The 27,334-nt window shown below is 47.0% G+C and overlaps 1 protein-coding gene across 3 annotated transcripts in view; it reads right to left on the bottom strand.

Moving 5' to 3' along the window:
• The window catches only part of LOC110516722 (fibrillin-1-like), a 155,283-nt gene that overhangs the window by 80,591 nt on the left and 47,358 nt on the right, over positions 1 to 27,334 (bottom strand). For 2 of the 3 annotated variants that reach the window (XM_036963534.1, XM_036963533.1), the window contains exons 16-28: positions 21,538 to 21,660; positions 20,820 to 20,972; positions 16,157 to 16,210; positions 14,649 to 14,774; positions 14,263 to 14,388; positions 13,821 to 13,940; positions 13,518 to 13,655; positions 8,112 to 8,162; positions 6,798 to 6,923; positions 6,389 to 6,616; positions 3,634 to 3,759; positions 3,328 to 3,456; positions 747 to 872 (exon numbers count right to left, since the gene is read on the bottom strand). In XM_036963534.1, the coding sequence (XP_036819429.1) occupies positions 747 to 872; positions 3,328 to 3,456; positions 3,634 to 3,759; positions 6,389 to 6,616; positions 6,798 to 6,923; positions 8,112 to 8,162; positions 13,518 to 13,655; positions 13,821 to 13,940; positions 14,263 to 14,388; positions 14,649 to 14,774; positions 16,157 to 16,210; positions 20,820 to 20,972; positions 21,538 to 21,660 (1,626 nt within the window). The remainder of the gene's footprint in view (positions 1 to 746; positions 873 to 3,327; positions 3,457 to 3,633; positions 3,760 to 6,388; positions 6,617 to 6,797; positions 6,924 to 8,111; positions 8,163 to 13,517; positions 13,656 to 13,820; positions 13,941 to 14,262; positions 14,389 to 14,648; positions 14,775 to 16,156; positions 16,211 to 20,819; positions 20,973 to 21,537; positions 21,661 to 27,334) is intronic. The other variant, XM_036963535.1, reaches the window with a different exon arrangement.

The following is a 27,334-nucleotide window of genomic DNA, read 5'->3' as shown; positions in this document are numbered from 1 at the left end:
TTTCTAAATCAATAGATCATCCTCCTCATTTACTCCTAGAGACTTCCCTTTCTAAATCAATAGATCATCCTCCTCATTTACTCCTAGAGACTTCCCTTTCTAAATCAATAGATCATCCTCCTCATTTACCCCTAGAGACTTCCCTTTCTAAATCAATAGATCATCCTCCTCATTTACTCCTAGAGACTTCCCTTTCTAAATCAATAGATCAACCTCATTTACCCCTAGAGACTTCCCTTTCTAAATCAATAGATCATCCTCATTTACCCCAAGAGACTTCCCTTTCTAAATCAATAGATCATCCTCATTTACCCCTAGAGACTTCCCTTTCTAAATCAATAGATCATCCTCATTTACCCCTTGAGACTTCCCTTTCTAAATCAGCTACAAAACACAACCAGGGGCAAGATGGGTAAGGATGAGTGTTCAACTCGCACACACATGCACGTGCACACACACTCCAGTCATGTTCCTGTTCATTCTGATAGGATTATACCACTGTCAATGGAAAAATCTGCACACAAATCTAACATTTTCTTTTTGTATTTGTTGCCATTAAATCAACTCAAGTTCTCTCAGTCACCACACTATTTCATTGATGTGTCCTAGTTTTAAGGCAGCCGACACTCTTAATAAAAGGCTTTCGGGTTCTTCAGCTGTCCCTGGTTGAAAGGGTTTCACCCGAAACCAAAAGGGTTCTACCTGGAACCAAAAAAGGGTCTCACACTGATGACCTCATCACTCACCGAGACAGGCGGATCCGTCGGGGGCAATCTCGTGTCCGTCGGGACACAAACACTGGAAGCTGCCCTCGTTGTTCACACACTCACCACCGCGACACAGCAGAGGGTTCCGCTCACACTCATCAATGTCTGGGAGGAGAGAACACAGAGTGAGAGAGAGACAAACACACACACACACACACACACACACACACACACACACATAGACAGAAAGAAAGAAAGAAAGAAAGAAAGAAAGAAAGAAAGAAAGAAAGAAAGAAAGACAAAGAGAGAGCGAGAGTCACATACGTCAGACTATTTATCCATATTTTGTCATCTGTAGTCATTACTACTTAGTGGGAATAATAAATATAATTTTACTCAGTCAGGAATGTGTTCAAAGCCAAGCCATGGCTATTACATTCATAAATAGAGAAATAAACCATTGAACATGAAACATTTTCACAGATGTCAGGACATTATGACCAGTAATTGCATATAAAACCGTCTGGATGCTGGAGTGTGTGTGTGTGTAAATCAAGCAGTAAAATACAATTATCCAGAGAAAAATGGTACTGTGGGTTGAGAGTATAGGGAGTGATCTGAGCGTGCTCTAAATGTATGGCTGGTATTCCCATAAAGGCTGTAACACGCACACAGCACAGGCCTGGGGAGCGAATCCCCCTCTCTTCCTTACACACACACACAAACACACACACACACACACACACACACACACACACACACACACACACACACACACACACACACACACACACACACACACACACACACACACACACACACACACACACACACACACACACAAAACACACACACACACACACACACACACACGGTGCTTGAGTACTGGGTCTGTAACAGGATGTCAGCATGGCAGGACTCCCCTGCCCTGATCCACTTCATAGAGCGTTTTAAGGGCCTGTGGCAGATTTACTATGGAGAAGGAGTTACTATGGAGAAGGAGTTACTATGGAGATGGAATTACTATGGAGATGGAGTTACTATGGAGAAGGAGTTACTATGGAGAAGGAGTTACTATGGAGATGGAATTACTATGGAGATGGAGTTACTATGGAGATGGAGTTTCCTTATGTGTTATTATGTTATTATAGACTGAATTTGTTTTCATCTGTCATGTACTCCACAATACAGTACTGATAGAGGTAGAATCTAGTACTGGGATGGGACAGCTGTCCAGATGTGTCCAGGTGTGTTCAGCTCTGTCCAGATGTGTTCAGCTCTGTCCAGATGTGTTCATCTCTGTCCAGATGTGTTCAGCTCTGTCCAGATGTGTTCAGCTCTGTCCAGATGTGTTCATCTCTGTCCAGATGTGTTCAGCTCTGTCCAGATGTGTCCAGATGTGTTCAGCTCTGTCCAGATGTGTCCAGATGTGTTCAGCTCTGTCCAGATGTGTCCAGATGTGTTCAGCTCTGTCCAGATGTGTCCAGATGTGTTCAGCTCTGTCCAGATGTGTCCAGATGTGTTCAGCTCTGTCCAGATGTGTTCAGCTCTGTCCAGATGTGTCCAGGTGTGTTCAGCTCTGTCCAGATGTGTTCAGCTCTGTCCAGATGTGTTCATCTCTGTCCAGATGTGTTCAGCTCTGTCCAGATGTGTCCAGATGTGTTCAGCTCTGTCCAGATGTGTTCAGCTCTGTCCAGATGTGTCCAGGTGTGTTCAGGTGTGTTCGGTTGTGTCCAGGTGTGTTCAGGTGTGTTCAGGTGTGTTCGGTTGTGTCCAGATGTGTCCAGGTGTGTTCAGGTGTGTTCGGTTGTGTCCAGATGTGTCCTGGTGTGTTCAGGTGTGTTCGGTTGTGTCCAGGTGTGTTCAGGTGTGTTCGGTTGTGTTCAGGTGTGTTCAGGTCTGTCCAGGTGTGTCCAGTTGTGTCCAGCTGTGTTAAGGTGTGTTCAGTTGTGTCTAGGTGTGTGCAGGTGTGTTAAGGTGTGTGCAGGTGTGTCCAGGTGTGTGCAGGTGTGTTAAGGTGTATCCAGGTGTGTGCAAGTGTGTGCAATTGTGTGCAGGTGTGTCCAGGTGTGTGCAGGTGTGTGCAAGTGTGTGCAGGTGTATTAAGGTGTGTGCAGGTGTGTTAAGGTGTATCCAGGTGTGTGCAAGTGTGTTAAGGTGTATCCAGGTGTGTTAAGGTGTATCCAGGTGTGTGCAGGTGTGTTACGGTGTATCCAGGTGTGTTAAGGTGTGTGCAAGTGTGTGCAGGTGTGTTAAGGTGTATCCAGGTGTGTTAAGGTGTATCCAGGTGTGTTAAGGTGTGTGAAAGTGTGTGCAGGTGTGTCCAGGTGTATGCAGGTGTGTCCAGGTGTGTGCAGGTGTGTCCAGGTGTGTGAAGGTGTGTGCAGGTGTGTTAAGGTGTGTGCAGGTGTGTTAAGGTGTATCCAGGTGTGTGCACGTGTGTTAAGGTGTATCCAAGTGTGTTAAGGTGTATCCAGGTGTGTGCAGGTGTGTCCAGGTGTGTGCAGGTGTGTCCAGGTGTGTTAAGGTGTGTGCAGGTGTGTCCAGGTGTGTTAAGGTGTGTGCAGGTGTGTCCAGGTATGTCTCGGTGTGTTCAGGTGTGTTTAGGTCCTCTACTCACCCATGCAGTTTTTCATCATCATGAAGCCGCTCTCGTAACCTTCAAAACATTCGCACTCGAAGTTCCCACCTGTGTTCACACACGTGCCCTGACCACACAGGTCTGGAGAGATACGGCATTCGTCGATGTCTGGAAGGAGAAACACCCACACACACATCACAGTTAGTTTCCAAAAACACATTAAGAGACATTGCATTGTGAGTAATGTAGTATTTCTGATGCGCTGTTTTGACATATACTATCTTGTGTGTCTGAAAGCTTTAGACGGAGCTCTAGATGTATGCTCTGTATGAGCTGTAGACTGACCTGTACAGTTCCTCTCATCAGAGTCCAGAGCGAAGCCGTTGTCACAGCGACAACGGAAACTACCGATGGTGTTCCTACACTTCCCATTGGAGCACAAGCTGTGGATCATCTTACACTCGTTTATATCTAAGAAAGAGGGAGGTAAGGAGGGATGGAGGGATAGAGAGAGAGATAGAGAGAAAAATAGAGAGAGAGAAGGACTTATTATATATTTTACTTGCTTTGGCAATGTAAACATATGTTTCCCATAGCAATAAAGCCATTTGAATCGAATTGAGAGAGAGAGAGAGAGAGAGAGAGAGAGAGAGAGAGAGAGAGAGAGAGAGAGAGAGAGAGAGAGGTTACAGCAGGTTTTTGAGTTTGTTCACCTGATATTTTGTTGTCATTTCCCCTAGATTTTGCTCGCCTGAAGTAGAGTATATTGTGATAAATTGCAGGCCACACTACTTGCCAAGAGAGTTTTCAGCTATACTTTTTGTGGCTGACTATTTACCACCACAGACAGATGCTGGCACTAAGACCGCACTCAGTCAGCTGTATAAGGAAATAAGCAAACAGGAAACCACTCACCCAGAGGCGGCACTCCTAGTGGCCGGAGACTTTAATGCAGAGAAACTGAAATCACTTCTACCAAATTTCCATCAACATGTTAAATGTGCAACCAGAGGGAAAACAATTCCAGATCACCTGTACTCCACACACAGAGACATGTACAAAGCTCTCCCTCGCCCTCCATTTGGTAAATCTGACCACAACTCTATCCCCCTGATTCCTGCTTACAAGCAAAAATTAAAGCAGGAAGCACCAGTGACTCAGTCTATAAAAAAATGGTCAGATGAAGCAGATGCTAAACTACAGGACTGTTTTGCTATCACAGACTGGAACATGTTCCGGGATTCTTCCGATGGCATTGAGGAGTACACCACATCAGTCACTGGCTTTATCAATAAGTGCATCGAGGACTTCGTCCCCACAGTGACTGTATGTACATACCCCAACCAGAAGCCATGGATTACAGGCAACCTTCGCACTGAGCTAAATGGTAGAGCTGCCGCTTTCAAGGTATGGGACTCTAACCCGGAAGCTTACAAGAATGCCCTGCGACGAACAATAAAATAGGCAAAGCGTCAATACAGGGCTAAGATTGAATCATACTACACCGGCTCCGACGCTCGTCTTATGTGGCAGGGCTTGCAAACTACTACAGACTACAAAGGGAAGCACAGCCGCGAGCTGCCCAGTGACACGAGCCTACCAGACGAGCTAAATCACGTCTATGCTCGCTTCGAGGCAAGCAACACTGAGGCATGCATGAGAGCATCAGCTGTTCCGGACGACTGTGTGATCACGCTCTCCGTAGCCGATGTGAGCAAGACCTTTAAACGGGTCAACATACACAAGGCTGCGGAGCCAGATGGATTACCAGGACGTGTGCTCTGGGCATGTGCTGACCAACTGGCAGGTGTCTTCACTGACATTTTCAACATGTCCCTGACTGAGTCTGTAATACCAACATGTTCAAGCAGACCACCATAGTCCCTGTGCCCAAGAACACAAAGGCAACATGCCTAAATGACTACAGACCCGTAGCACTCACGTCCGTAGCCAAGTGCTTTGAAAGGTTGGTAATGGCTCACATCAACACAATTATCCCAGAAACCCTAGACCCACTCCAATTTGCATACCGCCCAAACAGATCCACAGATGATGCCATCTCTATTGCACTCCACACTGCCCTTTCCCACCTGGACAAAAGGAACACCTATGTGAGAATGCTATTCATTGACTACAGCTCAGTGTTCAACACTATAGTACCCTCAAAGCTCATCACTAAGCTAAGAGTCCTGGGACTAAACACCTCCCTTTGCAACTGGATCCTGGACTTCCTGACAGGCCGCCCCCAGGTGGTGAGGGAAGGTAGCAATACATCTGCCACGCTGATCCTCAACACTGGAGCTCTCCAAGGGTGCGTGCTCAGTTCCCTCCTGTACTCCCTGTTCACCCACGACTGTATGGCAAGGCACGACTCCAACACCATCATTAAGTTTGCAGATGACACAACAGTGGTAGGCCTGATCACCAACAACGACGAGACAGCCTATAGGGAGGATGTCAGAGACCTGGCCGGGTGGTGCCAGAATAACAACCTATCCCTCAACGTAACCAAGACTAAGGAGATTATTGTGAACTACAGGAAAAGGAGGACCGAGCACACCCCCGTTCTCATCAACGGGACTCTAGTGGAGCAGGTTGAGGGCTTCAAGTTCCTTGGTGTCCACATCAACAACAAACTAGAACGGTCAAAACAGACCAAGACAGTCGTGAAGAGGGCATAACAAAGCCTATTCCCCCTCAGGAAACTAAAAAGATTTGGCATTGGTCCTGAGATCCTCAAAAGGTTCTACAGCTGCAACTGGTTGCATCACTGCCTGGTACGGCAATTGCTCGGCCTCTGACCGCAAGGGTAGTGCGTACGGCCCAGTACATCACTGGTGCTAAGCTGCCTGCCATCCAGGGCCTTTACACCAAGCGGTGTCAGAGGAAGGCCCTAAAAATAGTCAAAGACCCCAGCTTCCCCAGTCATAGACTGTTCTCTCTCCTTAACAATTTATACCCCCAAGCCATAAGACTCCTGAACAGGTAATCAAATGGCTACCCGTACTATGTGCATTGTATGCCCCCTTGAGGAAGGACCTGAAGGAATATAGAAGTTAAGGGAAGGGAGTAGGTTTGAAATGGAATGTATCCGGCCAACCTTTGAGGAAGGGCCGTCCATTAATGAAGTCTCCTCTGTTTGCGAAGCCGGGTCCCCTGGGACAGAGCTGGCTGTACTCCTGAGAGCCTTTCTCCGGACACTCGTCACATTCTGGGCCCCAGGCCACACCCACCGAGCAGCAGCACGCGTCCACACGGTGACGACCCTGGATAGGGGCTCCACAACGCTCATCCTCGTGGCTCAGATAACACTGCTCTGTACGCAGGTCTGGAGGGGGAAACATACGATAACAAAACACCGTAACGCAAAATCAGTTTTAAAAAATGTAGTACATCCAGAAATGAAAGGCAATGACCCCATTTTGAATCTTATAATTCTTGTGGAGTACACAACAGTGTAATGGACTACAGTACCCATTAGCGTAGTGCTTGTGGACTACAGTACCCACCTATACATGTTCGTCCGGTGGCGTCGACGGTCATCCCAGAGGGACACTGGCAGATGAAGGAACCCACGGTGTTCACACACTTCCCATTGATACACACCCCCGGAAACACCTCACACTCATTAACATCTACAGGTGGAGAGAGAACACACAACCTAGACTCCATTAACAACAACACAACACTAGAAACACAACAGACACACATACTAGAGCCTGTTATCAACAACAGAATAATACAACGTTAAGTCAACTAACAGAACTATTTATTGTCCATGAGAACTATGATATAATCATTGCGTTGGGTGATTTTAATATTCATGTTGACAAAGAGACTGACTCCAAGGCCATTGCATTTATGAATGTGTTGAGCTCTATATACTTTATCCAACAAGACAATTAGAAACAGCAGATAAAACATCTAGGGGTTATTTTAGATTCTGAACTCAATTTCGAATCACACACTGGGAATGTGACCAAAATAGCTTTATACCACCTGAGGAACATTGCCAAGATGCCGTCGTTTCTCTCTCAGGCTGATACAGAGACTCATCCATGCTTTTATTACAAGCAGGCTTGACTACTGTAATGCTCTCCTTTCTGGTCTACCCAAGAAAGCCATTGGTCAACTGCAAAACATACAGAATGCTGCAGCACGGGCACTGACCAAGACCAGACGGAGAACACACATTATACCAGTTTTAAGGTCTCTGCACTGGCTGCCTGTGAGTAATATAATTCATTTTAAGATTCTTCTATTCGTTTATAAATCAATCCACGATTGTGCACCCCAATACATGTCAGACATGCTTTTAAGTTATGTACCCAGTAGGTCCCTCAGGTTCTTTGGCAGAGGCCTTTTAACTATCCCAAAGCCTAGGACCAAGAGGCATGGAGAGGCAGCATTTAGTTATTATGCCCCCAGCCTCTGGATTAGCCTGCCAGAGAACCTGAGGAGAGCCGAAACTGTAGACATCTTTTTAAAACACTTTTTAGCTTTGCTATTCCTTAGGGTGCTTTTGAGTTTTTATTGTTATTCTTTAGTTTTTTATCCTCTTAGGTTTGCTGTGTAGTAAATATTTCAGTTTTTATTTTCATAGTTTGTTATTTGTTTTGTCTTGTGAAGAACATTGTGTTGCATTCCATGTCTGAAATGTGCTGTGTAAATAAAGCGTCATTTGATACATGCCAACGCAAACAATCAATGCAAAAAACTGCATTATAACCCGTTTTTGAAATCCAACACTGGATTTGAGGGAATATGTGTATTTGCTAAGTGAAAGATGAGTCTTGTCGGAGTCCTTCTCCAGGTGTCATTACCTTCACAGATGGTCCCTCTGACTCTAGCATAACCCTTAGTGCAGAAATGATCTGAAACAGAAGGAGGAAGAGAGAACAAGCCATATTAAAATACCTCCACATTCTGGGAGACCCTGACCTAAAGGCTTTCATGTGTAATAGATCTGGTCATGACCTGACCGGGAAAAACTCCTGGCCCCAGTTATAGGATCATTCACACTTGGTACAGAGGCCTAGCTACAGTACAGGTTGTAATTCTACCTAGGTACAGTACAGGTTGTAATTCTCACCTAGGTACAGTACAGGTTGTAATTCTACCTAGTTACAGTACAGGCTGTAATTCTACCTAGCTACAGTACAGGTTGTAATTCTACCTAGCTACAGTACAGGTTGTAATTCTACCTAGGTACAGTACAGGTTGTAATTCTACCTAGCTACAGTACAGGTTGTAATTCTACCTAGTTACAGTACAGGCTGTAATTCTACCTAGCTACAGTACAGGTTGTAATTCTACCTAGCTACAGTACAGGTTGTAATTCTACCTAGCTACAGTACAGGTTGTAATTCTACCTAGCTACAGTACAGGTTGTAATTCTACCTAGCTACAGTACAGGTTGTTCTTCTCACCTAGGTACAGTACAGGTTGTAATTCTACCTAGCTACAGTACAGGTTGTAATTCTACCTAGCTACAGTACAAGTTCTAATCCTCACCTAGGTACAGTACAGGTTGTAATTCTCACCTAGTTACAGTACAGGTTCTAACCCTCACCTAGCTACAGTACAGGTTGTTCTTCTCACCTAGGTACAGTACAGGTTGTAATTCTACCTAGCTACAGTACAGGTTGTAATTCTCACCTAGCTACAGTACAGGTTGTAATTCTACCTAGTTACAGTACAGGCTGTAATTCTACCTAGCTACAGTACAGGTTGTAATTCTACCTAGCTACAGTACAGGTTGTAATTCTCACCTAGTTACAGTACAGGTTGTAATTCTACCTAGGTACAGTACAGGTTGTAATTCTCACCTAGCTACAGTACAGGTTGTAATTCTACCTAGCTACAGTACAGGTTGTAATTCTACCTAGCTACAGTACAGGTTGTAATTCTCACCTAGTTACAGTACAGGTTGTAATTATACCTAGCTACAGTACAGGTTGTAATTCTACCTAGGTACAGTACAGGTTGTAATTCTACCTAGCTACAGTACAGGTTGTAATTCTACCTAGGTACAGTACAGGTTGTAATTCTACCTAGCTACAGTACAGGTTGTAATTCTACCTAGGTACAGTACAGGTTGTAATTCTACCTAGGTACAGTACAGGTTGTAATTCTCACCTAGCTACAGTACAGGTTGTAATTCTACCTAGGTACAGTACAGGTTGTAATTCTCACCTAGCTACAGTACAGGTTGTAATTCTACCTAGCTACAGTACAGGTTGTAATTCTCACCTAGCTACAGTACAGGTTGTAATTCTACCTAGCTACAGTACAGGTTGTAATTCTCACCTAGTTACAGTACAGGTTGTAATTCTACCTAGCTACAGTACAGGTTGTAATTCTACCTAGCTACAGTACAGGTTGTAATTCTCACCTAGCTACAGTACAGTTTGTAATTCTACCTAGGTACAGTACAGGTTGTAATTCTCACCTAGTTACAGTACAGGTTGTAATTCTACCTAGCTACAGTACAGGTTGTAATTCTACCTAGGTACAGTACAGGTTGTAATTCTACCTAGCTACAGTACAGGTTGTAATTCTACCTAGGTACAGTACAGGTTGTAATTCTACCTAGCTACAGTACAGGTTGTAATTCTACCTAGGTACAGTACAGGTTGTAATTCTACCTAGGTACAGTACAGGTTGTAATTCTCACATAGCTACAGTACAGGTTGTAATTCTACCTAGGTACAGTACAGGTTGTAATTCTACCTAGCTACAGTACAGGTTGTAATTATACCTAGCTACAGTACAGGTTGTAATTCTACCTAGCTACAGGACAGGTTGTAATTCTCACCTAGCTACAGTACAGGTTGTAATTCTACCTAGCTACAGTACAGGTTGTAATTCTACCTAGGTACAGTACAGGTTGTAATTCTCACCTAGCTACAGTACAGGTTGTAATTCTACCTAGGTACAGTACAGGTTGTAATTCTACCTAGCTACAGTACAGGTTGTAATTCTACCTAGGTACAGTACAGGTTGTAATTCTCACCTAGTTACAGTACAGGTTATAATTCTCACCTAGCTACAGTACAGGTTGTAATTCTACCTAGCTACAGTACAGGTTGTAATTCTACCTAGGTACAGTACAGGTTGTAATTCTCACCTAGTTACAGTACAGGTTGTAATTCTCACCTAGCTACAGTACAGTTTGTAATTCTACCTAGCTACAGTACAGGTTGTAATTCTCACCTAGCTACAGTACAGGTTGTAATTCTACCTAGCTACAGTACAGGTTGTAATTCTACATAGCTTCAGTACAGGTTGTAATTCTCACCTAGTTACAGTACAGGTTGTAATTATACCTAGCTACAGTACAGGTTGTAATTCTACCTAGCTACAGGACAGGTTGTAATTCTCACCTAGCTACAGTACAGGTTGTAATTCTACCTAGCTACAGTACAGGTTGTAATTCTACCTAGGTACAGTACAGGTTGTAATTCTCACCTAGCTACAGTACAGGTTGTAATTCTACCTAGGTACAGTACAGGTTGTAATTCTACCTAGCTACAGTACAGGTTGTAATTCTACCTAGGTACAGTACAGGTTGTAATTCTCACCTAGTTACAGTACAGGTTATAATTCTCACCTAGCTACAGTACAGGTTGTAATTCTACCTAGCTACAGTACAGGTTGTAATTCTACCTAGGTACAGTACAGGTTGTAATTCTCACCTAGTTACAGTACAGGTTGTAATTCTCACCTAGCTACAGTACAGTTTGTAATTCTACCTAGCTACAGTACAGGTTGTAATTCTACATAGCTACAGTACAGGTTGTAATTCTCACCTAGTTACAGTACAGGTTGTAATTCTACCTAGCTACAGTACAGGTTGTAATTCGACCTAGCTACAGTACAGGTTGTAATTCTCACCTAGCTACAGTACAGGTTGTAATTCTACCTAGGTACAGTGCAGGTTGTAATTCTCACCTAGTTACAGTACAGGTTGTAATTCTACCTAGCTACAGTACAGGTTGTAATTCTACCTAGGTACAGTACAGGTTGTAATTCTACCTAGCTACAGTACAGGTTGTAATTCTACCTAGGTACAGTACAGGTTGTAATTCTACCTTGCTACAGTACAGGTTGTAATTCTACCTAGGTACAGTACAGGTTGTAATTCTACCTAGGTACAGTACAGGTTGTAATTCTCACCTAGCTACAGTACAGGTTGTAATTCTACCTAGGTACAGTACAGGTTGTAATTCTCACCTAGCTACAGTACAGGTTGTAATTCTACCTAGCTACAGTACAGGTTGTAATTCTCACCTAGCTACAGTACAGGTTGTAATTCTACCTAGCTAAAGTACAGGTTGTAATTCTCACCTAGTTACAGTACAGGTTGTAATTCTACCTAGCTACAGTACAGGTTGTAATTCTACCTAGCTACAGTACAGGTTGTAATTCTCACCTAGCTACAGTACAGGTTGTAATTCTACCTAGGTACAGTACAGGTTGTAATTCTCACCTAGTTACAGTACAGGTTGTAATTCTACCTAGCTACAGTACAGGTTGTAATTCTACCTAGGTACAGTACAGGTTGTAATTCTACCTAGCTACAGTACAGGTTGTAATTCTACCTAGGTACAGTACAGGTTGTAATTCTACCTAGCTACAGTACAGGTTGTAATTCTACCTAGGTACAGTACAGGTTGTAATTCTACCTAGGTACAGTACAGGTTGTAATTATACCTAGCTACAGTACAGGTTGTAATTCTACCTAGCTACAGGACAGGTTGTAATTCTCACCTAGCTACAGTACAGGTTGTAATTCTACCTAGCTACAGTACAGGTTGTAATTCTACCTAGGTACAGTACAGGTTGTAATTCTCACCTAGATACAGTACAGGTTGTAATTCTACCTAGGTACAGTACAGGTTGTAATTCTACCTAGCTACAGTACAGGTTGTAATTCTACCTAGGTACAGTACAGGTTGTAATTCTCACCTAGTTACAGTACAGGTTGTAATTCTCACCTAGCTACAGTACAGGTTGTAATTCTACCTAGCTACAGTACAGGTTGTAATTCTACCTAGGTACAGTACAGGTTGTAATTCTCACCTAGTTACAGTACAGGTTGTAATTCTCACCTAGCTACAGTACAGTTTGTAATTCTACCTAGCTACAGTACAGGTTGTATTTCTCACCTAGTTACAGTACAGGTTGTAATTCTACCTAGGTACAGTACAGGTTGTAATTCTCACCTAGCTACAGTACAGGTTGTAATTCTACCTAGGTACAGTACAGGTTGTAATTCTACCTAGGCACAGTACAGGTTGTAATTCTCACCTAGGTACAGTACAGGTTCTAATTCTCACCTAGCTACAGTACAGGTTCTAATTCTCACCTAGGTACAGTACAGGTTGTAATTCTCACCTAGTTACAGTACAGGTTCTAACCCTCACCTAGCTACAGTATAGGTTCTAATTCTCACCTAGTTACAGTACAGGTTCTAACCCTCACCTAGCTACAGTATAGGTTCTAATTCTCACCTAGCTACAGTACAGGTTGTAATTCTCACCTACTTACAGTACAGGTTCTAACCCTCACCTAGCTACAGTACAGGTTCTAACCCTCACCTAGCTACAGTACAGGTTCTAATTCTCACCTAGCTACAGTACAGGTTCTAATTCTCACCTAGCTACAGTATAGGTTTTAACCCTCACCTAGCTAAAGTACAGGTTCTAACCCTCACCTAGCTACAGTATAGGTTCTAATTCTCACCTAGTTACAGTACAGGTTCTAACCCTCACCTAGCTACAGTATAGGTTCTAATTCTCACCTAGCTACAGTACAGGTTGTAATTCTCACCTACTTACAGTACAGGTTCTAACCCTCACCTAGCTACAGTACAGGTTCTAACCCTCACCTAGCTACAGTACAGGTTCTAATTCTCACCTAGCTACAGTACAGGTTCTAATTCTCACCTAGCTACAGTATAGGTTCTAATTCTCACCTAGCTACAGTACAGGTTCTAATTCTCACCTAGCTTCAATACAGGTTCTAATTCTCACCTAGCTTCAGTACAAGTTCTAATTCTCACCTAGCTATAGTACAGGTTGTAATTCTCACCTGGTTCACACTAGGCACAGGTTCTTCCCCAGGCCTCTCCCCAGAGAAGGGCTACAGGTTAAATAGGTTCTATAAGTTCTAGAGATTCTAGATGTTCCATATGGTTCTATATGGTTCTGTAGGTTCCCACTAACCTGGTTCACACTTGGCACAGGGACTTCCCCAGGCCTCTCCCAGTGTGGAACAGCAGTGGGATTTCAGAGTGGCTCCGTTGATGTTGATCTCACAGCGTCCGTTAATCACCTTCAGCCAACATGTGCCTTTACTGGTCTCTACAGGGACAGGGAGAGGGAGGGCAGAGGACTGTACTAATACACATCATAACATTTCACAGCTGCCATTTTAGCCCCTCAGATAGTAGTCCCCTCTGGTCAAAAGTAACATCCTCTCACAAACACACACACACACAAACAGCAGGGGTTGTTATACTCACGTACCTATACACTGTGTTCCAGAGGCGTCCAGCGTGCTGCCTGCTGAGCAGAGACACACGTAGGACCCCGGGCTGTTCTTACAGTCCCCGTTCACACACGGCTTCGACTCACACTCATCAATGTCTGCAGGAGACAACACATATTCATTAATATCGACAAGAAACACACACACATCTATATGAATTAGAGGAGAAAATAATCCACAAATCAATATCTACAGGAAGATGTGTTACCACGTCTTTCTTTCTACTCCTGACAAGCTTCTAACACGTCTTCTGTGTGACAGACCGACAGCAGGGCTGGGGGTCAACCACATTTAAATTCCAGACAATTACGGAAGTACCTTGAAATTCCAATTCCAAATCTCTGAACTTTAAATGTGATTAAACCCAACCCTGACAGACAGACGGACAGACAGTAACTGGTCTGGGCCAGTGTATCTCACCTTCACAGACATCCGTCTCAGCGTGGAACAGGAAGCCGGTGGGACAGTGGCAGGTGAAACTACCTGGAGTGTTCCTGCACAGGCCGTTGTCACACAGTAACCTGTTCACTGCACACTCATCTATGTCTGAGAGGAGACAGATACACAGACGGAGGTAATACCACAGAATGATATCTTAGAACTCATTTAATACGATCTCTACGGTTGATACATTCATCTACAGTATGTCTCAAGAGACAGACAGACAGACAGACAGACAGACAGACAGACAGACAGACAGACAGACAGACAGACAGACAGACAGACAGACAGACAGACAGACAGACAGACAGGGATAGCAACATTAGGATAACCCAGTCATTTTAAGGATACATCATGGGACTTACCAACACAGTGTTTTCCAGTGGTGTCCACCTCAAAGCCCATGTTACAGTTACACTTATAGGTCCTCAGCATGTTCTCACACACACCGTTCTGACAGATGTCCGGGTCCAGAGCACACTCATTAATATCTGGGAGAGATATACACACAAACACACAAGGTTAATATCTGGGAGAGATAAACACACAGGCACACAAGGTTAATATCTGGGAGAGATAAACACACAGACACACAAACACACAGGCACACAAGATTAATATCTGGGAGAGATATATACACAAACACACAGGCACACAAGGATAATATCTGGGAGAGATAAACACACAAACACACAAGGTTAATATCTGGGAGAGACAAACACACAGGCACACAAGATTAATATCTGGGAGAGATATACACACAGGCACACAAGGTTAATATCTGGGAGAGATATATACACAAACACACAGGCACACAAGGATAATATCTGGGAGAGATAAACACACAAACACACAGGCACACAAGGTTAATATCTGGGAGAGATAAACACACAAACACACAAGGTTAATATCTGGGAGAGATAAACACACAGGCACACAAGGTTAATATCTGGGAGAGATATATACACAAACACACAGGCACACAAGGATAATATCTGGGAGAGATATACACACAGGCACACAAGGATAATATCTGGGAGAGATAAACACACAAACACACGGGCACACAAGGTTAATATCTGGGAGAGATAAACACACAGACACACAAACACACAGGCACACAAGATTAATATCTGGGAGAGACAAACACACAGGCACACAAGGTTAATATCTGGGAGAGATATATACACAAACACACAGGCACACAAGGATAATATCTGGGAGAGATATATACACAAACACACAGGCACACAAGGATAATATCTGGGAGAGATAAACACACAAACACACAAGGTTAATATCTGGGAGAGATAAACACACAAACACACAGGCACACAAGGTTAATATCTGGGAGAGATAAACACACAAACACACAGGCACACAAGGTTAATATCTGGGAGAGATAAACACACAAACACACAGGCACACAAGGTTAATATCTGGGAGAGATATACACACAAACACACAAGGTTAATATCTGGGAGAGATAAACACACAGGCACACAAGGTTAATATCTGGGAGAGATAAACACACAAACACACAAGGTTAATATCTGGGAGAGATAAACACACAAACACACAGGCACACAAGGTTAATATCTGGGAGAGATAAACACACAAACACACAGGCACACAAGGTTAATATCTGGGAGAGATAAACACACAAACACACAGGCACACAAGGTTAATATCTGGGAGAGATATACACACAAACACACAAGGTTAATATCTGGGAGAGATAAACACACAGGCACACAAGGTTAATATCTGGGAGAGATAAACACACAGGCACACAAGGTTAATATCTGGGAGAGATAAACACACAGGCACACAAGGTTAATATCTGGGAGAGAGAGACGTTTTTGATCGTTACCTCTGCCATCGCTGGTGGTGCCGGGGCCATTACTACACAGGGCCAGGAACTCAGCTGCAAAACACACACACACACACACACACACACACACACACACACACACACACACACACACACACACACACACACACACACACAGGGGTTAGTGAAACTACTAAACGAAATAACAGCGTTTTGTGAAAACATCACATTTGCCAACATCCAGAGATCTCAGAGCAAGTAATTTCATACCATGTTATTATCCGTTTCCATGCTTTCTCATTTGGTCTGGATATATATGAAATGACCCCTTAATGTGGTGGAACTTTGGCGTCTTTTTGATACAGACTTTAACAGGAAGAGCTAATGAGAAATGACTGGTTGTAGTGTTATTATGTGTGGCGAGGTGGAGGGGTGGAGGGGGGTGGCAGTATGGAGGAGTGGGGGTGGAGGAGTGGAGGGGGTGGCAGGGTGGAGGAGTGGGGGTGGAGGGGGGTGGCAGGGTGGAGGAGTGGAGGAGTGGGGGTAGAGGGGTAGAGGGGGGTGGCAGAGTGGAGGAGTGGGGGTGGAGGAGTGGAGGGGGTGGCAGGGTGGGGGTGGAGGAATGGAGGTGGAGGAGTGGGGGTGGAGGAGTGGGGATGGAGGTGGAGGAGTGGAGGTGGAGGGGGGTGGAGGAGTGGAGGTGGAGGAGTGGAGGGGGTGGTAGGGTGGGGGTGGAGGAATGGTGGAGGAGTGGAGGTGGAGGGGGGTGGAGGAGTGGAGGTGGAAGAGTGGAGGGGGTGGTAGTTATAGTTACCAACCATAGAACATCAGTGCATGGTAACGCTGTTACTTTGTCATAGCCGGAACAGCCGTGAATATCAATCTCTGTAATCATGACTCAGACAGAGTGAATGTCAAACTGCAGACTCCATCTTGATGCCTCAAGAGTGTGTCCCTCATATCGCTCTGTCTGTTGGACATCAGCTGGTCTGTGGTATTACTTTTTTTTTTTATTTTTATTTCACCTTTATTTAACCAGGTAGGCTAGTTGAGAACAAGTTCTCATTTGCAACTGCGACCTGGCCAAGATAAGGCATAGCAGTGTGAACAGACAACACAGAGTTACACATGGAGTAAACAATTAACAAGTCAATAACACAGTAGAAAAAAAGGGGAGTCTATATATACATTGTGTGCAAAAGGCATGAGGTAGGCAAATAATTACAATTATGCAGATTAACACTGGAGTGATAAGTGATCAGATGGTTATGTACAGGTAGAGATATTGGTGTGCAAAAGAGCAGAAAAATAAAAATAAATAAATAAAAACAGTATGGGGGTGAGGTAGGTGAAAATGGGTGGGCTATTTACCAATAGACTATGTACAGCTGCAGCGATCGGTTAGCTGCTCAGATAGCAGATGTTTGAAGTTGGTGAGGGAGATAAAAGTCTCCAACTTCAGCGATTTTTGCAGTTCGTTCCAGTCACAGGCAGCAGAGAACTGGAACGAAAGGCGGCCAAATGAGGTGTTGGCTTTAGGGATGATCAGTGAGATACACCTGCTGGAGCGCGTGCTACGGATGGGTGTTGCCATCGTAACCAGTGAACTGAGATAAGGCGGAGCTTTACCTAGCATGGACTTGTAGATGACCTGGAGCCAGTGGGTCTGGCGACGAATATGTAGCGAGGGCCAGCCGACTAGAGCATACAAGTCGCAGTGGTGGGTGGTATAAGGTGCTTTAGTGACAAAACGGATGGCACTGTGATAAACTGCATCCAGTTTGCTGAGTAGAGTGTTGGAAGCAATTTTGTAGATGACGTCGCCGAAGTCGAGGATCGGTAGGATAGTCAGTTTTACTAGGGTAAGTTTGGCGGCGTGAGTGAAGGAGGCTTTGTTGCGGAATAGAAAGCCGACTCTTGATTTGATTTTCGATTGGAGATGTTTGATATGGGTCTGGAAGGAGAGTTTAGAGTCTAGCCAGACACCTAGGTACTTATAGATGTCCACATATTCAAGGTCGGAACCATCCAGGGTGGTGATGCTGGTCAGGCGTGCGGGTGCAGGCAGCGAACGGTTGAAAAGCATGCATTTGGTTTTACTAGCGTTTAAGAGCAGTTGGAGGCCACGGAAGGAGTGCTGTATGGCATTGAAGCTCGTTTGGAGGTTAGATAGCACAGTGTCCAAGGACGGGCCGGAAGTATATAGAATGGTGTCGTCTGCGTAGAGGTGGATCAGGGAATCGCCCGCAGCATGAGAAACATCATTGATATATACAGAGAAAAGAGTCGGCCCGAGAATTGAACCCTGTGGCACCCCCATAGAGACTGCCAGAGGACCGGACAGCATGCCCTCCGATTTGACACACTGAACTCTGTCTGCAAAGTAATTGGTGAACCAGGCAAGGCAGTCATCCGAAAAACCGAGGCTACTGAGTCTGCCGATAAGAATACGGTGATTGACAGAGTCGAAAGCCTTGGCAAGGTCTATGAAGACGGCTGCACAGTACTGTCTTTTATCGATGGCGGTTATGATATCGTTTAGTACCTTGAGCGTGGCTGAGGTACACCCGTGACCGGCTCGGAAACCAGATTGCACAGCGGAGAAGGTACGGTGGGATTCAAGATGGTCAGTGACCTGTTTGTTGACTAGGCTTTCGAAAACCTTAGATAGGCAGGGCAGGATGGATATAGGTCTGTAACAGTTTGGGTCCAGGGTGTCGCCCCCTTTGAAGAGGGGGATGACTGCGGCAGCTTTCCAATCCTTGGGGATCTCAGACGATATGAAAGAGAGGTTGAACAGGCTGGTAATAGGGGTTGCGACAATGGCGGTGGATAGTTTCAGGAATAGAGGGTCCAGATTGTCCAGCCCAGCTGATTTGTACGGGTCCAGGTTTTGCAGCTCTTTCAGGACATCTGCTATCTGGATTTGGGTAAAGGAGAACCTGGAGAGGCTTGGGCGAGTAGCTGCGGGGGGGGGGGAGCTGTTGTCCGAGGTTGGAGTAGCCAGGCGGAAGGCATGGCCAGCCGTTGAGAAATGCTTGTTGAAGTTTTCGATAATCATGGATTTATCGGTGGTGACCGTGTTACCTAGTCTCAGTGCAGTGGGCAGCTGGGAGGAGGTGCTCTTGTTCTCCATGGACTTCACAGTGTCCCAGAACTTTTTGGAGTTGGAGCTACAGGATGCAAACTTCTGCCTGAAGAAGTTGGCTTTAGCTTTCCTGACTGACTGTGTGTATTGGTTCCTGACTTCCCTGAACAGTTGCATATCGCGGGGACTATTCGATGTTAGCGCAGTCCGCCACAGGATGTTTTTGTGCTGGTCGAGGGCAGTCAGGTCTGGAGTGAACCAGGGGCTATATCTGTTCTTAGTTCTGCATTTTTTGAACGGAGCATGCTTATCTAAAATGGTGAGGAAGTTACTTTTAAAGAAAGACCAGGCATCCTCAACTGACGGGATGAGGTCAATGTCCTTCCAGGATACCCGGGCCAGGTCGATTAGAAAGGCCTGCTCACAGAAGTGTTTTAGGGAGCGTTTGACAGTGATGAGGGGTGGTCGTTTGACTGCGGCTCCGTAGCGGATACAGGCAATGAGGCAGTGATCGCTGAGATCCTGGTTGTAGACAGCGGAGGTGTATTTGGAGGGCCAGTTGGTCAGGATGACGTCAATGAGGGTGCCCTTGTTTACAGAGTTAGGGTTGTACCTGGTGGGTTCCTTGATGATTTGAGTGAGATTGAGGGCATCTAGCTTAGATTGTAGGACTGCCGGGGTGTTAAGCATATCCCAGTTTAGGTCACCTAACAGAACAAACTCTGAAGCTAGATGGGGGGCGATCAATTCACAAATGGTGTCCAGGGCACAGCTGGGAGCTGAGGGGGGTCGGTAGCAGGCGGCAACAGTGAGAGACTTATTTCTGGAGAGAGTAATTTTCAAAATTAGTAGTTCGAACTGTTTGGGTATGGACCTGGAGAGTATGACATTACTTTGCAGGCTATCTCTGCAGTAGACTGCAACTCCTCCCCCTTTGGCAGTTCTATCTTGACGGAAGATGTTATAGTTGGGTATGGAAATCTCAGAATTTTTGGTGGCCTTCCTGAGCCAGGATTCAGACACGGCAAGGACATCAGGGTTAGCAGAGTGTGCTAGAGCAGTGAGTAAGACACACTTAGGGAGGAGGCTTCTGATGTTGACATGCATGAAACCAAGGCTTTTTCGATCACAGAAGTCAACAAATGAGGGTGCCTGGGGACATGCAGGGCCTGGGTTTACCTCCACATCACCCGCGGAACAGAGAAGGAGTAGTATGAGGGTGCGGCTGAAGGCTATCAAAACTGGTCGCCTAGGGCGTTGGGGACAGAGAATAAGAGGAGCAGGTTTCTGGGCATGGTAGAATATATTCAGGGCATAATGCGCAGACAGGGGTATGGTGGGGTGCGGGTACAGCGGAGGTAAGCCCAGGCACTGGGTGATGATGAGAGAGGTTGTATCTCTGGACATGCTGGTTGTAATGGGTGAGGTCACCGCATGTGTGGGGGGTGGGACAAAGGAGGTAGCTGGGATCATCCACTTCACTCAGGACAACAGCATGAGTGGTGGCTATGTAGACCCAGTTGTGTGTGTGTGTGTGTGTGTGTGTGTGTGTGTGTGTGTGTGTGTGTGTGTGTGTGTGTGTGTGTGTGTGTGTGTGTGTGTGTGTGTGTGAACCTGAGTTTTGGGGTGGGCATGGTTGACAGGACTCTCCAAAGGCGTACTCCACACTGGCACAGCAGCATTCTGACTTGGTCACGGCTCCGAAGAATGGCTTCACACACTGTCCCCGCTTGTATCCTCCATAACAAGTGCTGCGCATATGTGTGTCTGGAATCAGGATACAGAGAAAACTATGAATCTATCTCTTCCTGTTTCTCTCACTCCTTCCCCTCCTCCCTCCCTCCCTCCCTCCCCTGCCCCCTTCCTCCCTCCCCCCTCGCTCCCTCCCTCCCTCCCCTCCCCCCTTCCTCCCTCCCCCCTCCTCCCTCCCCCCTCCTCCCTCCCCCCCTCCTCCCTCGCTCCCTCCCCTCCTCCCTCCCCCCTCGCTCCCTCCCTCCCTCGCTCCCTCCCCTCCTCCCTCCCCCCTCGCTCCCTCCCTCCCTCGCTCCCTCGTTCAGACAAACAACAGAGAAACAAACAGGGTTGTGTATCGAAGGGATTGCAGCATTCCCCTGATCTGATATAATCCAGAACGAATGCAGTCGACCCAAACTGTACACTTCCTGCCTGCCCACTCACATTGTGAAACCAGGAATATGGTCCCAAACCAATACTATGACCACACACTCTTAGAAAAAAAGGGTTCCAAAAGGGAATTTGTGATTGATTAAACCAAATCAATCAATCAATAATATATTGATCATAGATCAGATTCTAGAGAGGAGACACTCACCGACACAGACGCGGCCATCCAGACCCACGGCCAGACCAGCCATACACTCACACCTGAAGGACCCCTCCGTATTCACACAGTGGCCGTTCATACAGATCCCTGGAGTCTCACACTCATCAATGTCTGGGAGAGAGACAGAGGAGACAGGAGGAGAACAGGGGAGACAGGAGGAGAACAGGGGAGACAGGAGGAGAACAGGGGAGACAGGAGGAGAACAGAGGAGACAGGAGGAGAACAGGGGAGACAGGAGGAGAACAGGGGAGACGGGAGGGGAGAACAGAGGAGACAGAAGGGGAGAACAGGGGAGACAGGAGGAGAACAGGGGAAACAGGAGGAGAACAGGGGAGACAGGAGGGGAGAACAGAGGAGACAGGAGGGGAGAACAGGGGAGACAGGAGGAGAACAGGGGAGACAGGAGGAGAACAGGGGAGACAGGAAGGGAAACAGGTGAAAGGGGGTAGGGGTAGCAGGGGAGACAGGAAGGGAAACAGGTGAAAGGGGGTAGGGGTAGCAGGGGAGACAGGAGGAGAACAGGGGAGACAGGAAGGGAAACAGGTGAAAGGGGGTAGGGGTAGCAGGGGAGACAGGAAGGGAAACAGGTGAAAGGGGGTAGGGGTAGCAGGGGAGACAGGAAGGGAAACAGGTGAAAGGGGGTAGGGGTAGCAGGGGAGACAGGAAGGGAAACAGGTGAAAGGGGGTAGAGGTAGCAGGGGAGACAGGAAGGGAAACAGGTGAAAGGGGGTAGGGGTAGCAGGGGAGACAGGAAGGGAAACAGGTGAAAGGGGGTAGGGGTAGCAGGGGAGACAGGAAGGGAGACAGGTGGAAGGGGGTAGGGGTAGCAGGGGAGACAGGAAGGGAAACAGGTGAAAGGGGGTAGGGGTAGCAGGGGAGACAGGAAGGGAAACAGGTGAAAGGGGGTAGGGGTAGCAGGGGAGACAGGAAGGGAAACAGGTGAAAGGGGGTAGGGGTAGCAGGGGAGACCGGAAGGGAGACAGGTGAAAGGGGGTAGGGGTAGCAGGGGAGACAGGAAGGGAAACAGGTGAAAGGGGGTAGGGGTAGCAGGGGAGACAGGAAGGGAAACAGGTGAAAGGGGGTAGGGGTAGCAGGGGAGACAGGAGGGGAAACAGGTGAAAGGGGGTAGGGGTAGCAGGGGAGACAGGAAGGGAGACAGGTGGAAGGGGGTAGGGGTAGCAGGGGAGACAGGAAGGGAAACAGGTGAAAGGGGGTAGGGGTAGCAGGGGAGACAGGAGGAGAACAGGGGAGACAGGAGGAGAACAGGGGAGACAGGAAGGGAAACAGGTGAAAGGGGGTAGAGGTAGCAGGGGAGACAGGAAGGGAAACAGGTGAAAGGGGGTAGGGGTAGCAGGGGAGACAGGAAGGGAGACAGGTGAAAGGGGGTAGGGGTAGCAGGGAAGACAGGAAGGGAAACAGGTGAAAGGGGGTAGGGGTAGCAGGGGAGACAGGAAGGGAAACAGGTGAAAGGGGGTAGGGGTAGAAGGGGAGACAGGAAGGGAAACAGGTGAAAGGGGGTAGGGGTAGCAGGGGAGACAGGAAGGGAGACAGGTGAAAGGGGGTAGGGGTAGCAGGGGAGACAGGAAGGGAAACAGGTGAAAGGGGGTAGGGGTAGCAGGGGAGACAGGAAGGGAAACAGGTGAAAGGGGGTAGGGGTAGCAGGGGAGACAGGAGGGGAAACAGGTGAAAGGGGGTAGGGGTAGCAGGGGAGACAGGAAGGGAGACAGGTGGAAGGGGGTAGGGGTAGCAGGGGAGACAGGAAGGGAAACAGGTGAAAGGTGGTAGGGGTAGCAGGGGAGACAGGAGGAGAACAGGGGAGACAGGAAGGGAAACAGGTGAAAGGGGGTAGGGGTAGCAGGGGAGACAGGAAGGGAAACAGGTGAAAGGGGGTAGGGGTAGCAGGGGAGACAGGAAGGGAAACAGGTGAAAGGGGGTAGAGGTAGCAGGGGAGACAGGAAGGGAAACAGGTGAAAGGGGGTATGGGGTAGCAGGGGAGACAGGAAGGGAAACAGGTGAAAGGGGGTAGGGGTAGCAGGGGAGACAGGAAGGGAAACAGGTGAAAGGGGGTAGGGGTAGCAGGGGAGACAGGAAGGGAGACAGGTGGAATGGGGTAGGGGTAGCAGGGGAGACAGGAAGGGAGACAGGTGAAAGGGGGTAGGGGTAGCAGGGGAGACAGGAAGGGAAACAGGTGAAAGGGGGTAGGGGTAGCAGGGGAGACAGGAAGGGAAACAGGTGAAAGGGGGTAGGGGTAGCAGGGGAGACAGGAGGGGAAACAGGTGAAAGGGGGTAGGGGTAGCAGGGGAGACAGGAAGGGAGACAGGTGGAAGGGGGTAGGGGTAGCAGGGGAGACAGGAAGGGAAACAGGTGAAAGGTGGTAGGGGTAGCAGGGGAGACAGGAGGAGAACAGGGGAGACAGGAAGGGAAACAGGTGAAAGGGGGTAGGGGTAGCAGGGGAGACAGGAAGGGAAACAGGTGAAAGGGGGTAGGGGTAGCAGGGGAGACAGGAAGGGAAACAGGTGAAAGGGGGTAGAGGTAGCAGGGGAGACAGGAAGGGAAACAGGTGAAAGGGGGTATGGGGTAGCAGGGGAGACAGGAAGGGAAACAGGTGAAAGGGGGTAGGGGTAGCAGGGGAGACAGGAAGGGAAACAGGTGAAAGGGGGTAGGGGTAGCAGGGGAGACAGGAAGGGAGACAGGTGGAATGGGGTAGGGGTAGCAGGGGAGACAGGAAGGGAAACAGGTGAAAGGGGGTAGGGGTAGCAGGGGAGACAGGAAGGGAGACAGGTGAAAGGGGGTAGGGGTAGCAGGGGAGACAGGAAGGGAAACAGGTGAAAGGGGGTAGGGGTAGCAGGGGAGACAGGAAGGGAAACAGGTGAAAGGGGGTAGGGGTAGCAGGGGAGACAGGAAGGGAGACAGGTGAAAGGGGGTAGGGGTAGCAGGGGAGACAGGAAGGGAGACAGGTGAAAGGGGGTAGGGGTAGCAGGGAAGACAGGAAGGGAAACAGGTGAAAGGGGGTAGGGGTAGCAGGGGAGACAGGAAGGGAAACAGGTGAAAGGGGGTAGGGGTAGCAGGGGAGACAGGAAGGGAAACAGGTGAAAGGGGGTATGGGGTAGCAGGGGAGACAGGAAGGGAAACAGGTGAAAGGGGGTAGGGGTAGCAGGGGAGACAGGAAGGGAAACAGGTGAAAGGGGGTAGGGGTAGCAGGGGAGACAGGAAGGGAAACAGGTGAAAGGGGGTAGGGGTAGCAGGGGAGACAGGAGGAGAACAGGGGAGACAGGAGGAGAACAGGGGAGACAGGAAGGGAAACAGGTGAAAGGGGGTAGGGGTAGCAGGGGAGACAGGAAGGGAAACAGGTGAAAGGGGGTAGGGGTAGCAGGGGAGACAGGAAGGGAAACAGGTGAAAGGGGGTAGGGGTAGCAGGGGAGACAGGAAGGGAAACAGGTGAAAGGGGGTAGGGGTAGCAGGGGAGACAGGAAGGGAAACAGGTGAAAGGGGGTATGGGGTAGCAGGGGAGACAGTAAGGGAAACAGGTGAAAGGGGGTAGGGGTAGCAGGGGAGACAGGAAGGGAAACAGGTGAAAGGGGGTAGGGGTAGCAGGGGAGACAGGAAGGGAAACAGGTGAAAGGGGGTAGGGGCAGCAGGGGAGACAGGAAGGGAGACAGGTGGAATGGGGTAGGGGTAGCAGGGGAGACAGGAAGGGAAACAGGTGAAAGGGGGTAGGGGTAGCAGGGGAGACAGGAAGGGAAACAGGTGAAAGGGGGTAGGGGTAGCAGGGGAGACAGGAAGGGAAACAGGTGAAAGGGGGTAGGGGTAGCAGGGGAGACAGTAAGGGAAACAGGTGAAAGGGGGTAGGGGTAGCAGGGGAGACAGGAAGGGAAACAGGTGAAAGGGGGTAGGGGTAGCAGGGTAACAAAGGTTATGATAGGATACAATGGAACACGGTTTACCAGACCTACATTAAGGCTATTACTGTCTAAAGATAACTGTCAATGTATAACTGTCAATGTATAACTGTCAATGTACTATAATTCTTTCACTTCAAACAACTTCAACTCCCACAGATAAACTGGACTTGACATTATTGAACTGTACTTGACATTATTGAACTGTACTTGACATTATTGAACTGTACTTGACATTATTGAACTGGACTTGACATTATTGAACTGTACTTGACATTATTGAACTGTACTTGACATTATTGAACTGGACTTGACATTATTGAACTGTACTTGGCATTATTGAACTGGACTTGACATTATTGAACTGGACTTGACATTATTGAACTGGACTTGACATTATTGAACTGGACTTGACATTATTGAACTGGACTTGACATTATTGAGTGAAAATATTTGACTTGCAGTTTCCTAACCACTCTCTAAGGGCCACTTATTTCATGATTCAGCTATAATGGCTGTACAGTATAAGTTCACTCTTTATCTTCCTGGAAGATCATATAACCCAACAGAATAAAAATATTTATCCTGCTCCAGTCACCTAGGCCCATAATGTAAACCACTAACAACGACCCTAATGACGTGGAAACAGTGATGTGGCTGGTTGCTTTGTGTTATGTCTGGAGCCACTGGAGGACAGAAACATGGGTTGTGTCCCAAATAACACCCTGTATCCTAAATAGTACCCTATGTTTGGCCAGGGTACATACTGTAGATCTCTGGTTGAAGTAGTACAGTATATTGGAATTAGCGTGCCATTTGGGAACCAACCTTGGTTTCCTCAGAGGCAGAGAAAGAGCACAGAGGCCTCAACGGACTGTGTAGACTGTTAAACCTCTCTAGACTGCTAACCTGTCTAGACTGTGTAGACTATTAAACCTCTCTAGACTGTGTAGACTGTTAAACCTCTCTAGACTGCTAACCTGTCTAGACTGTGTAGACTGTTAAACCTCTCTAGACTGCTAACCTCTCTAGAGTGTTAAACCTCTCTAGACTGTTAAACCTCTCTAGACTGCTAACCTGTCTAGACTGTGTAGACTGTTAAACCTCTCTAGACTGCTAACCTGTCTAGACTGTGTAGACTGTTAAACCTCTCTAGACTGTGTAGACTGTTAAACCTCTCTAGGCTGTTAAACCTCTCTAGACTGTTAAACCTCTCTAGACTGTTAACCTCTCTAGACTGTTAACCTCTCTAGACTGTTAAATCTCTCTAGACTGTGTAGACTGTTAAACCTCTCTAGACTGCTAACCTGTCTAGACTGTGTAGACTGTTAAACCTCTCTAGACTGTTAAACCTCTCTAGACTGTTAACCTTTCTAGACTGTGTAGACTGTTAAACCTCTCTAGACCGTTAACCTTTCTAGACTGTGTAGACTGTTAACCTCTCTAGACTGTTAACCTTTCTAGACTGTGTAGACTGTTAAACCTCTCTATACTGTTAACCTCTCTAGACTGTGTAGACTGTTAAACCTCTCTAGACTGTTAACCTCTCTAGACTGTGTAGACTGTTAACCTCTCTAGACTGTGTAGACTGTTAACCTCTCTAGACTGTGTAGACTGTTAACCTCTCTAGACTGTGTAGACTGTTAACCTCTCTAGACCGCACAATTCATTACTGAGGAAATAAATCCCTCTCTGAAATGAGACTCGCTCTACTCTATGTAGACTACTAGCAACAGAACTCCCATCTAGCCTTTTTTACATGAATTTGCCACCTTTTGGTACATTTTTGTGGCATTGACACTTTTCAGGACATTTCCTGACTTTTACATTTTCCGGGACATTGCATTTGACAGTTTTCATATACTTTCTGATGCGGCAGACAGAGG

Source organism: Oncorhynchus mykiss, chromosome 26 (assembly GCF_013265735.2).
Source record: "Oncorhynchus mykiss isolate Arlee chromosome 26, USDA_OmykA_1.1, whole genome shotgun sequence".
Taxonomy (NCBI): Eukaryota; Metazoa; Chordata; class Actinopteri; order Salmoniformes; family Salmonidae; genus Oncorhynchus; species Oncorhynchus mykiss.
The sequence above is the reverse complement of the archived record's forward strand: the minus strand, read 5'-3'. Positions and strand labels throughout refer to the sequence as shown.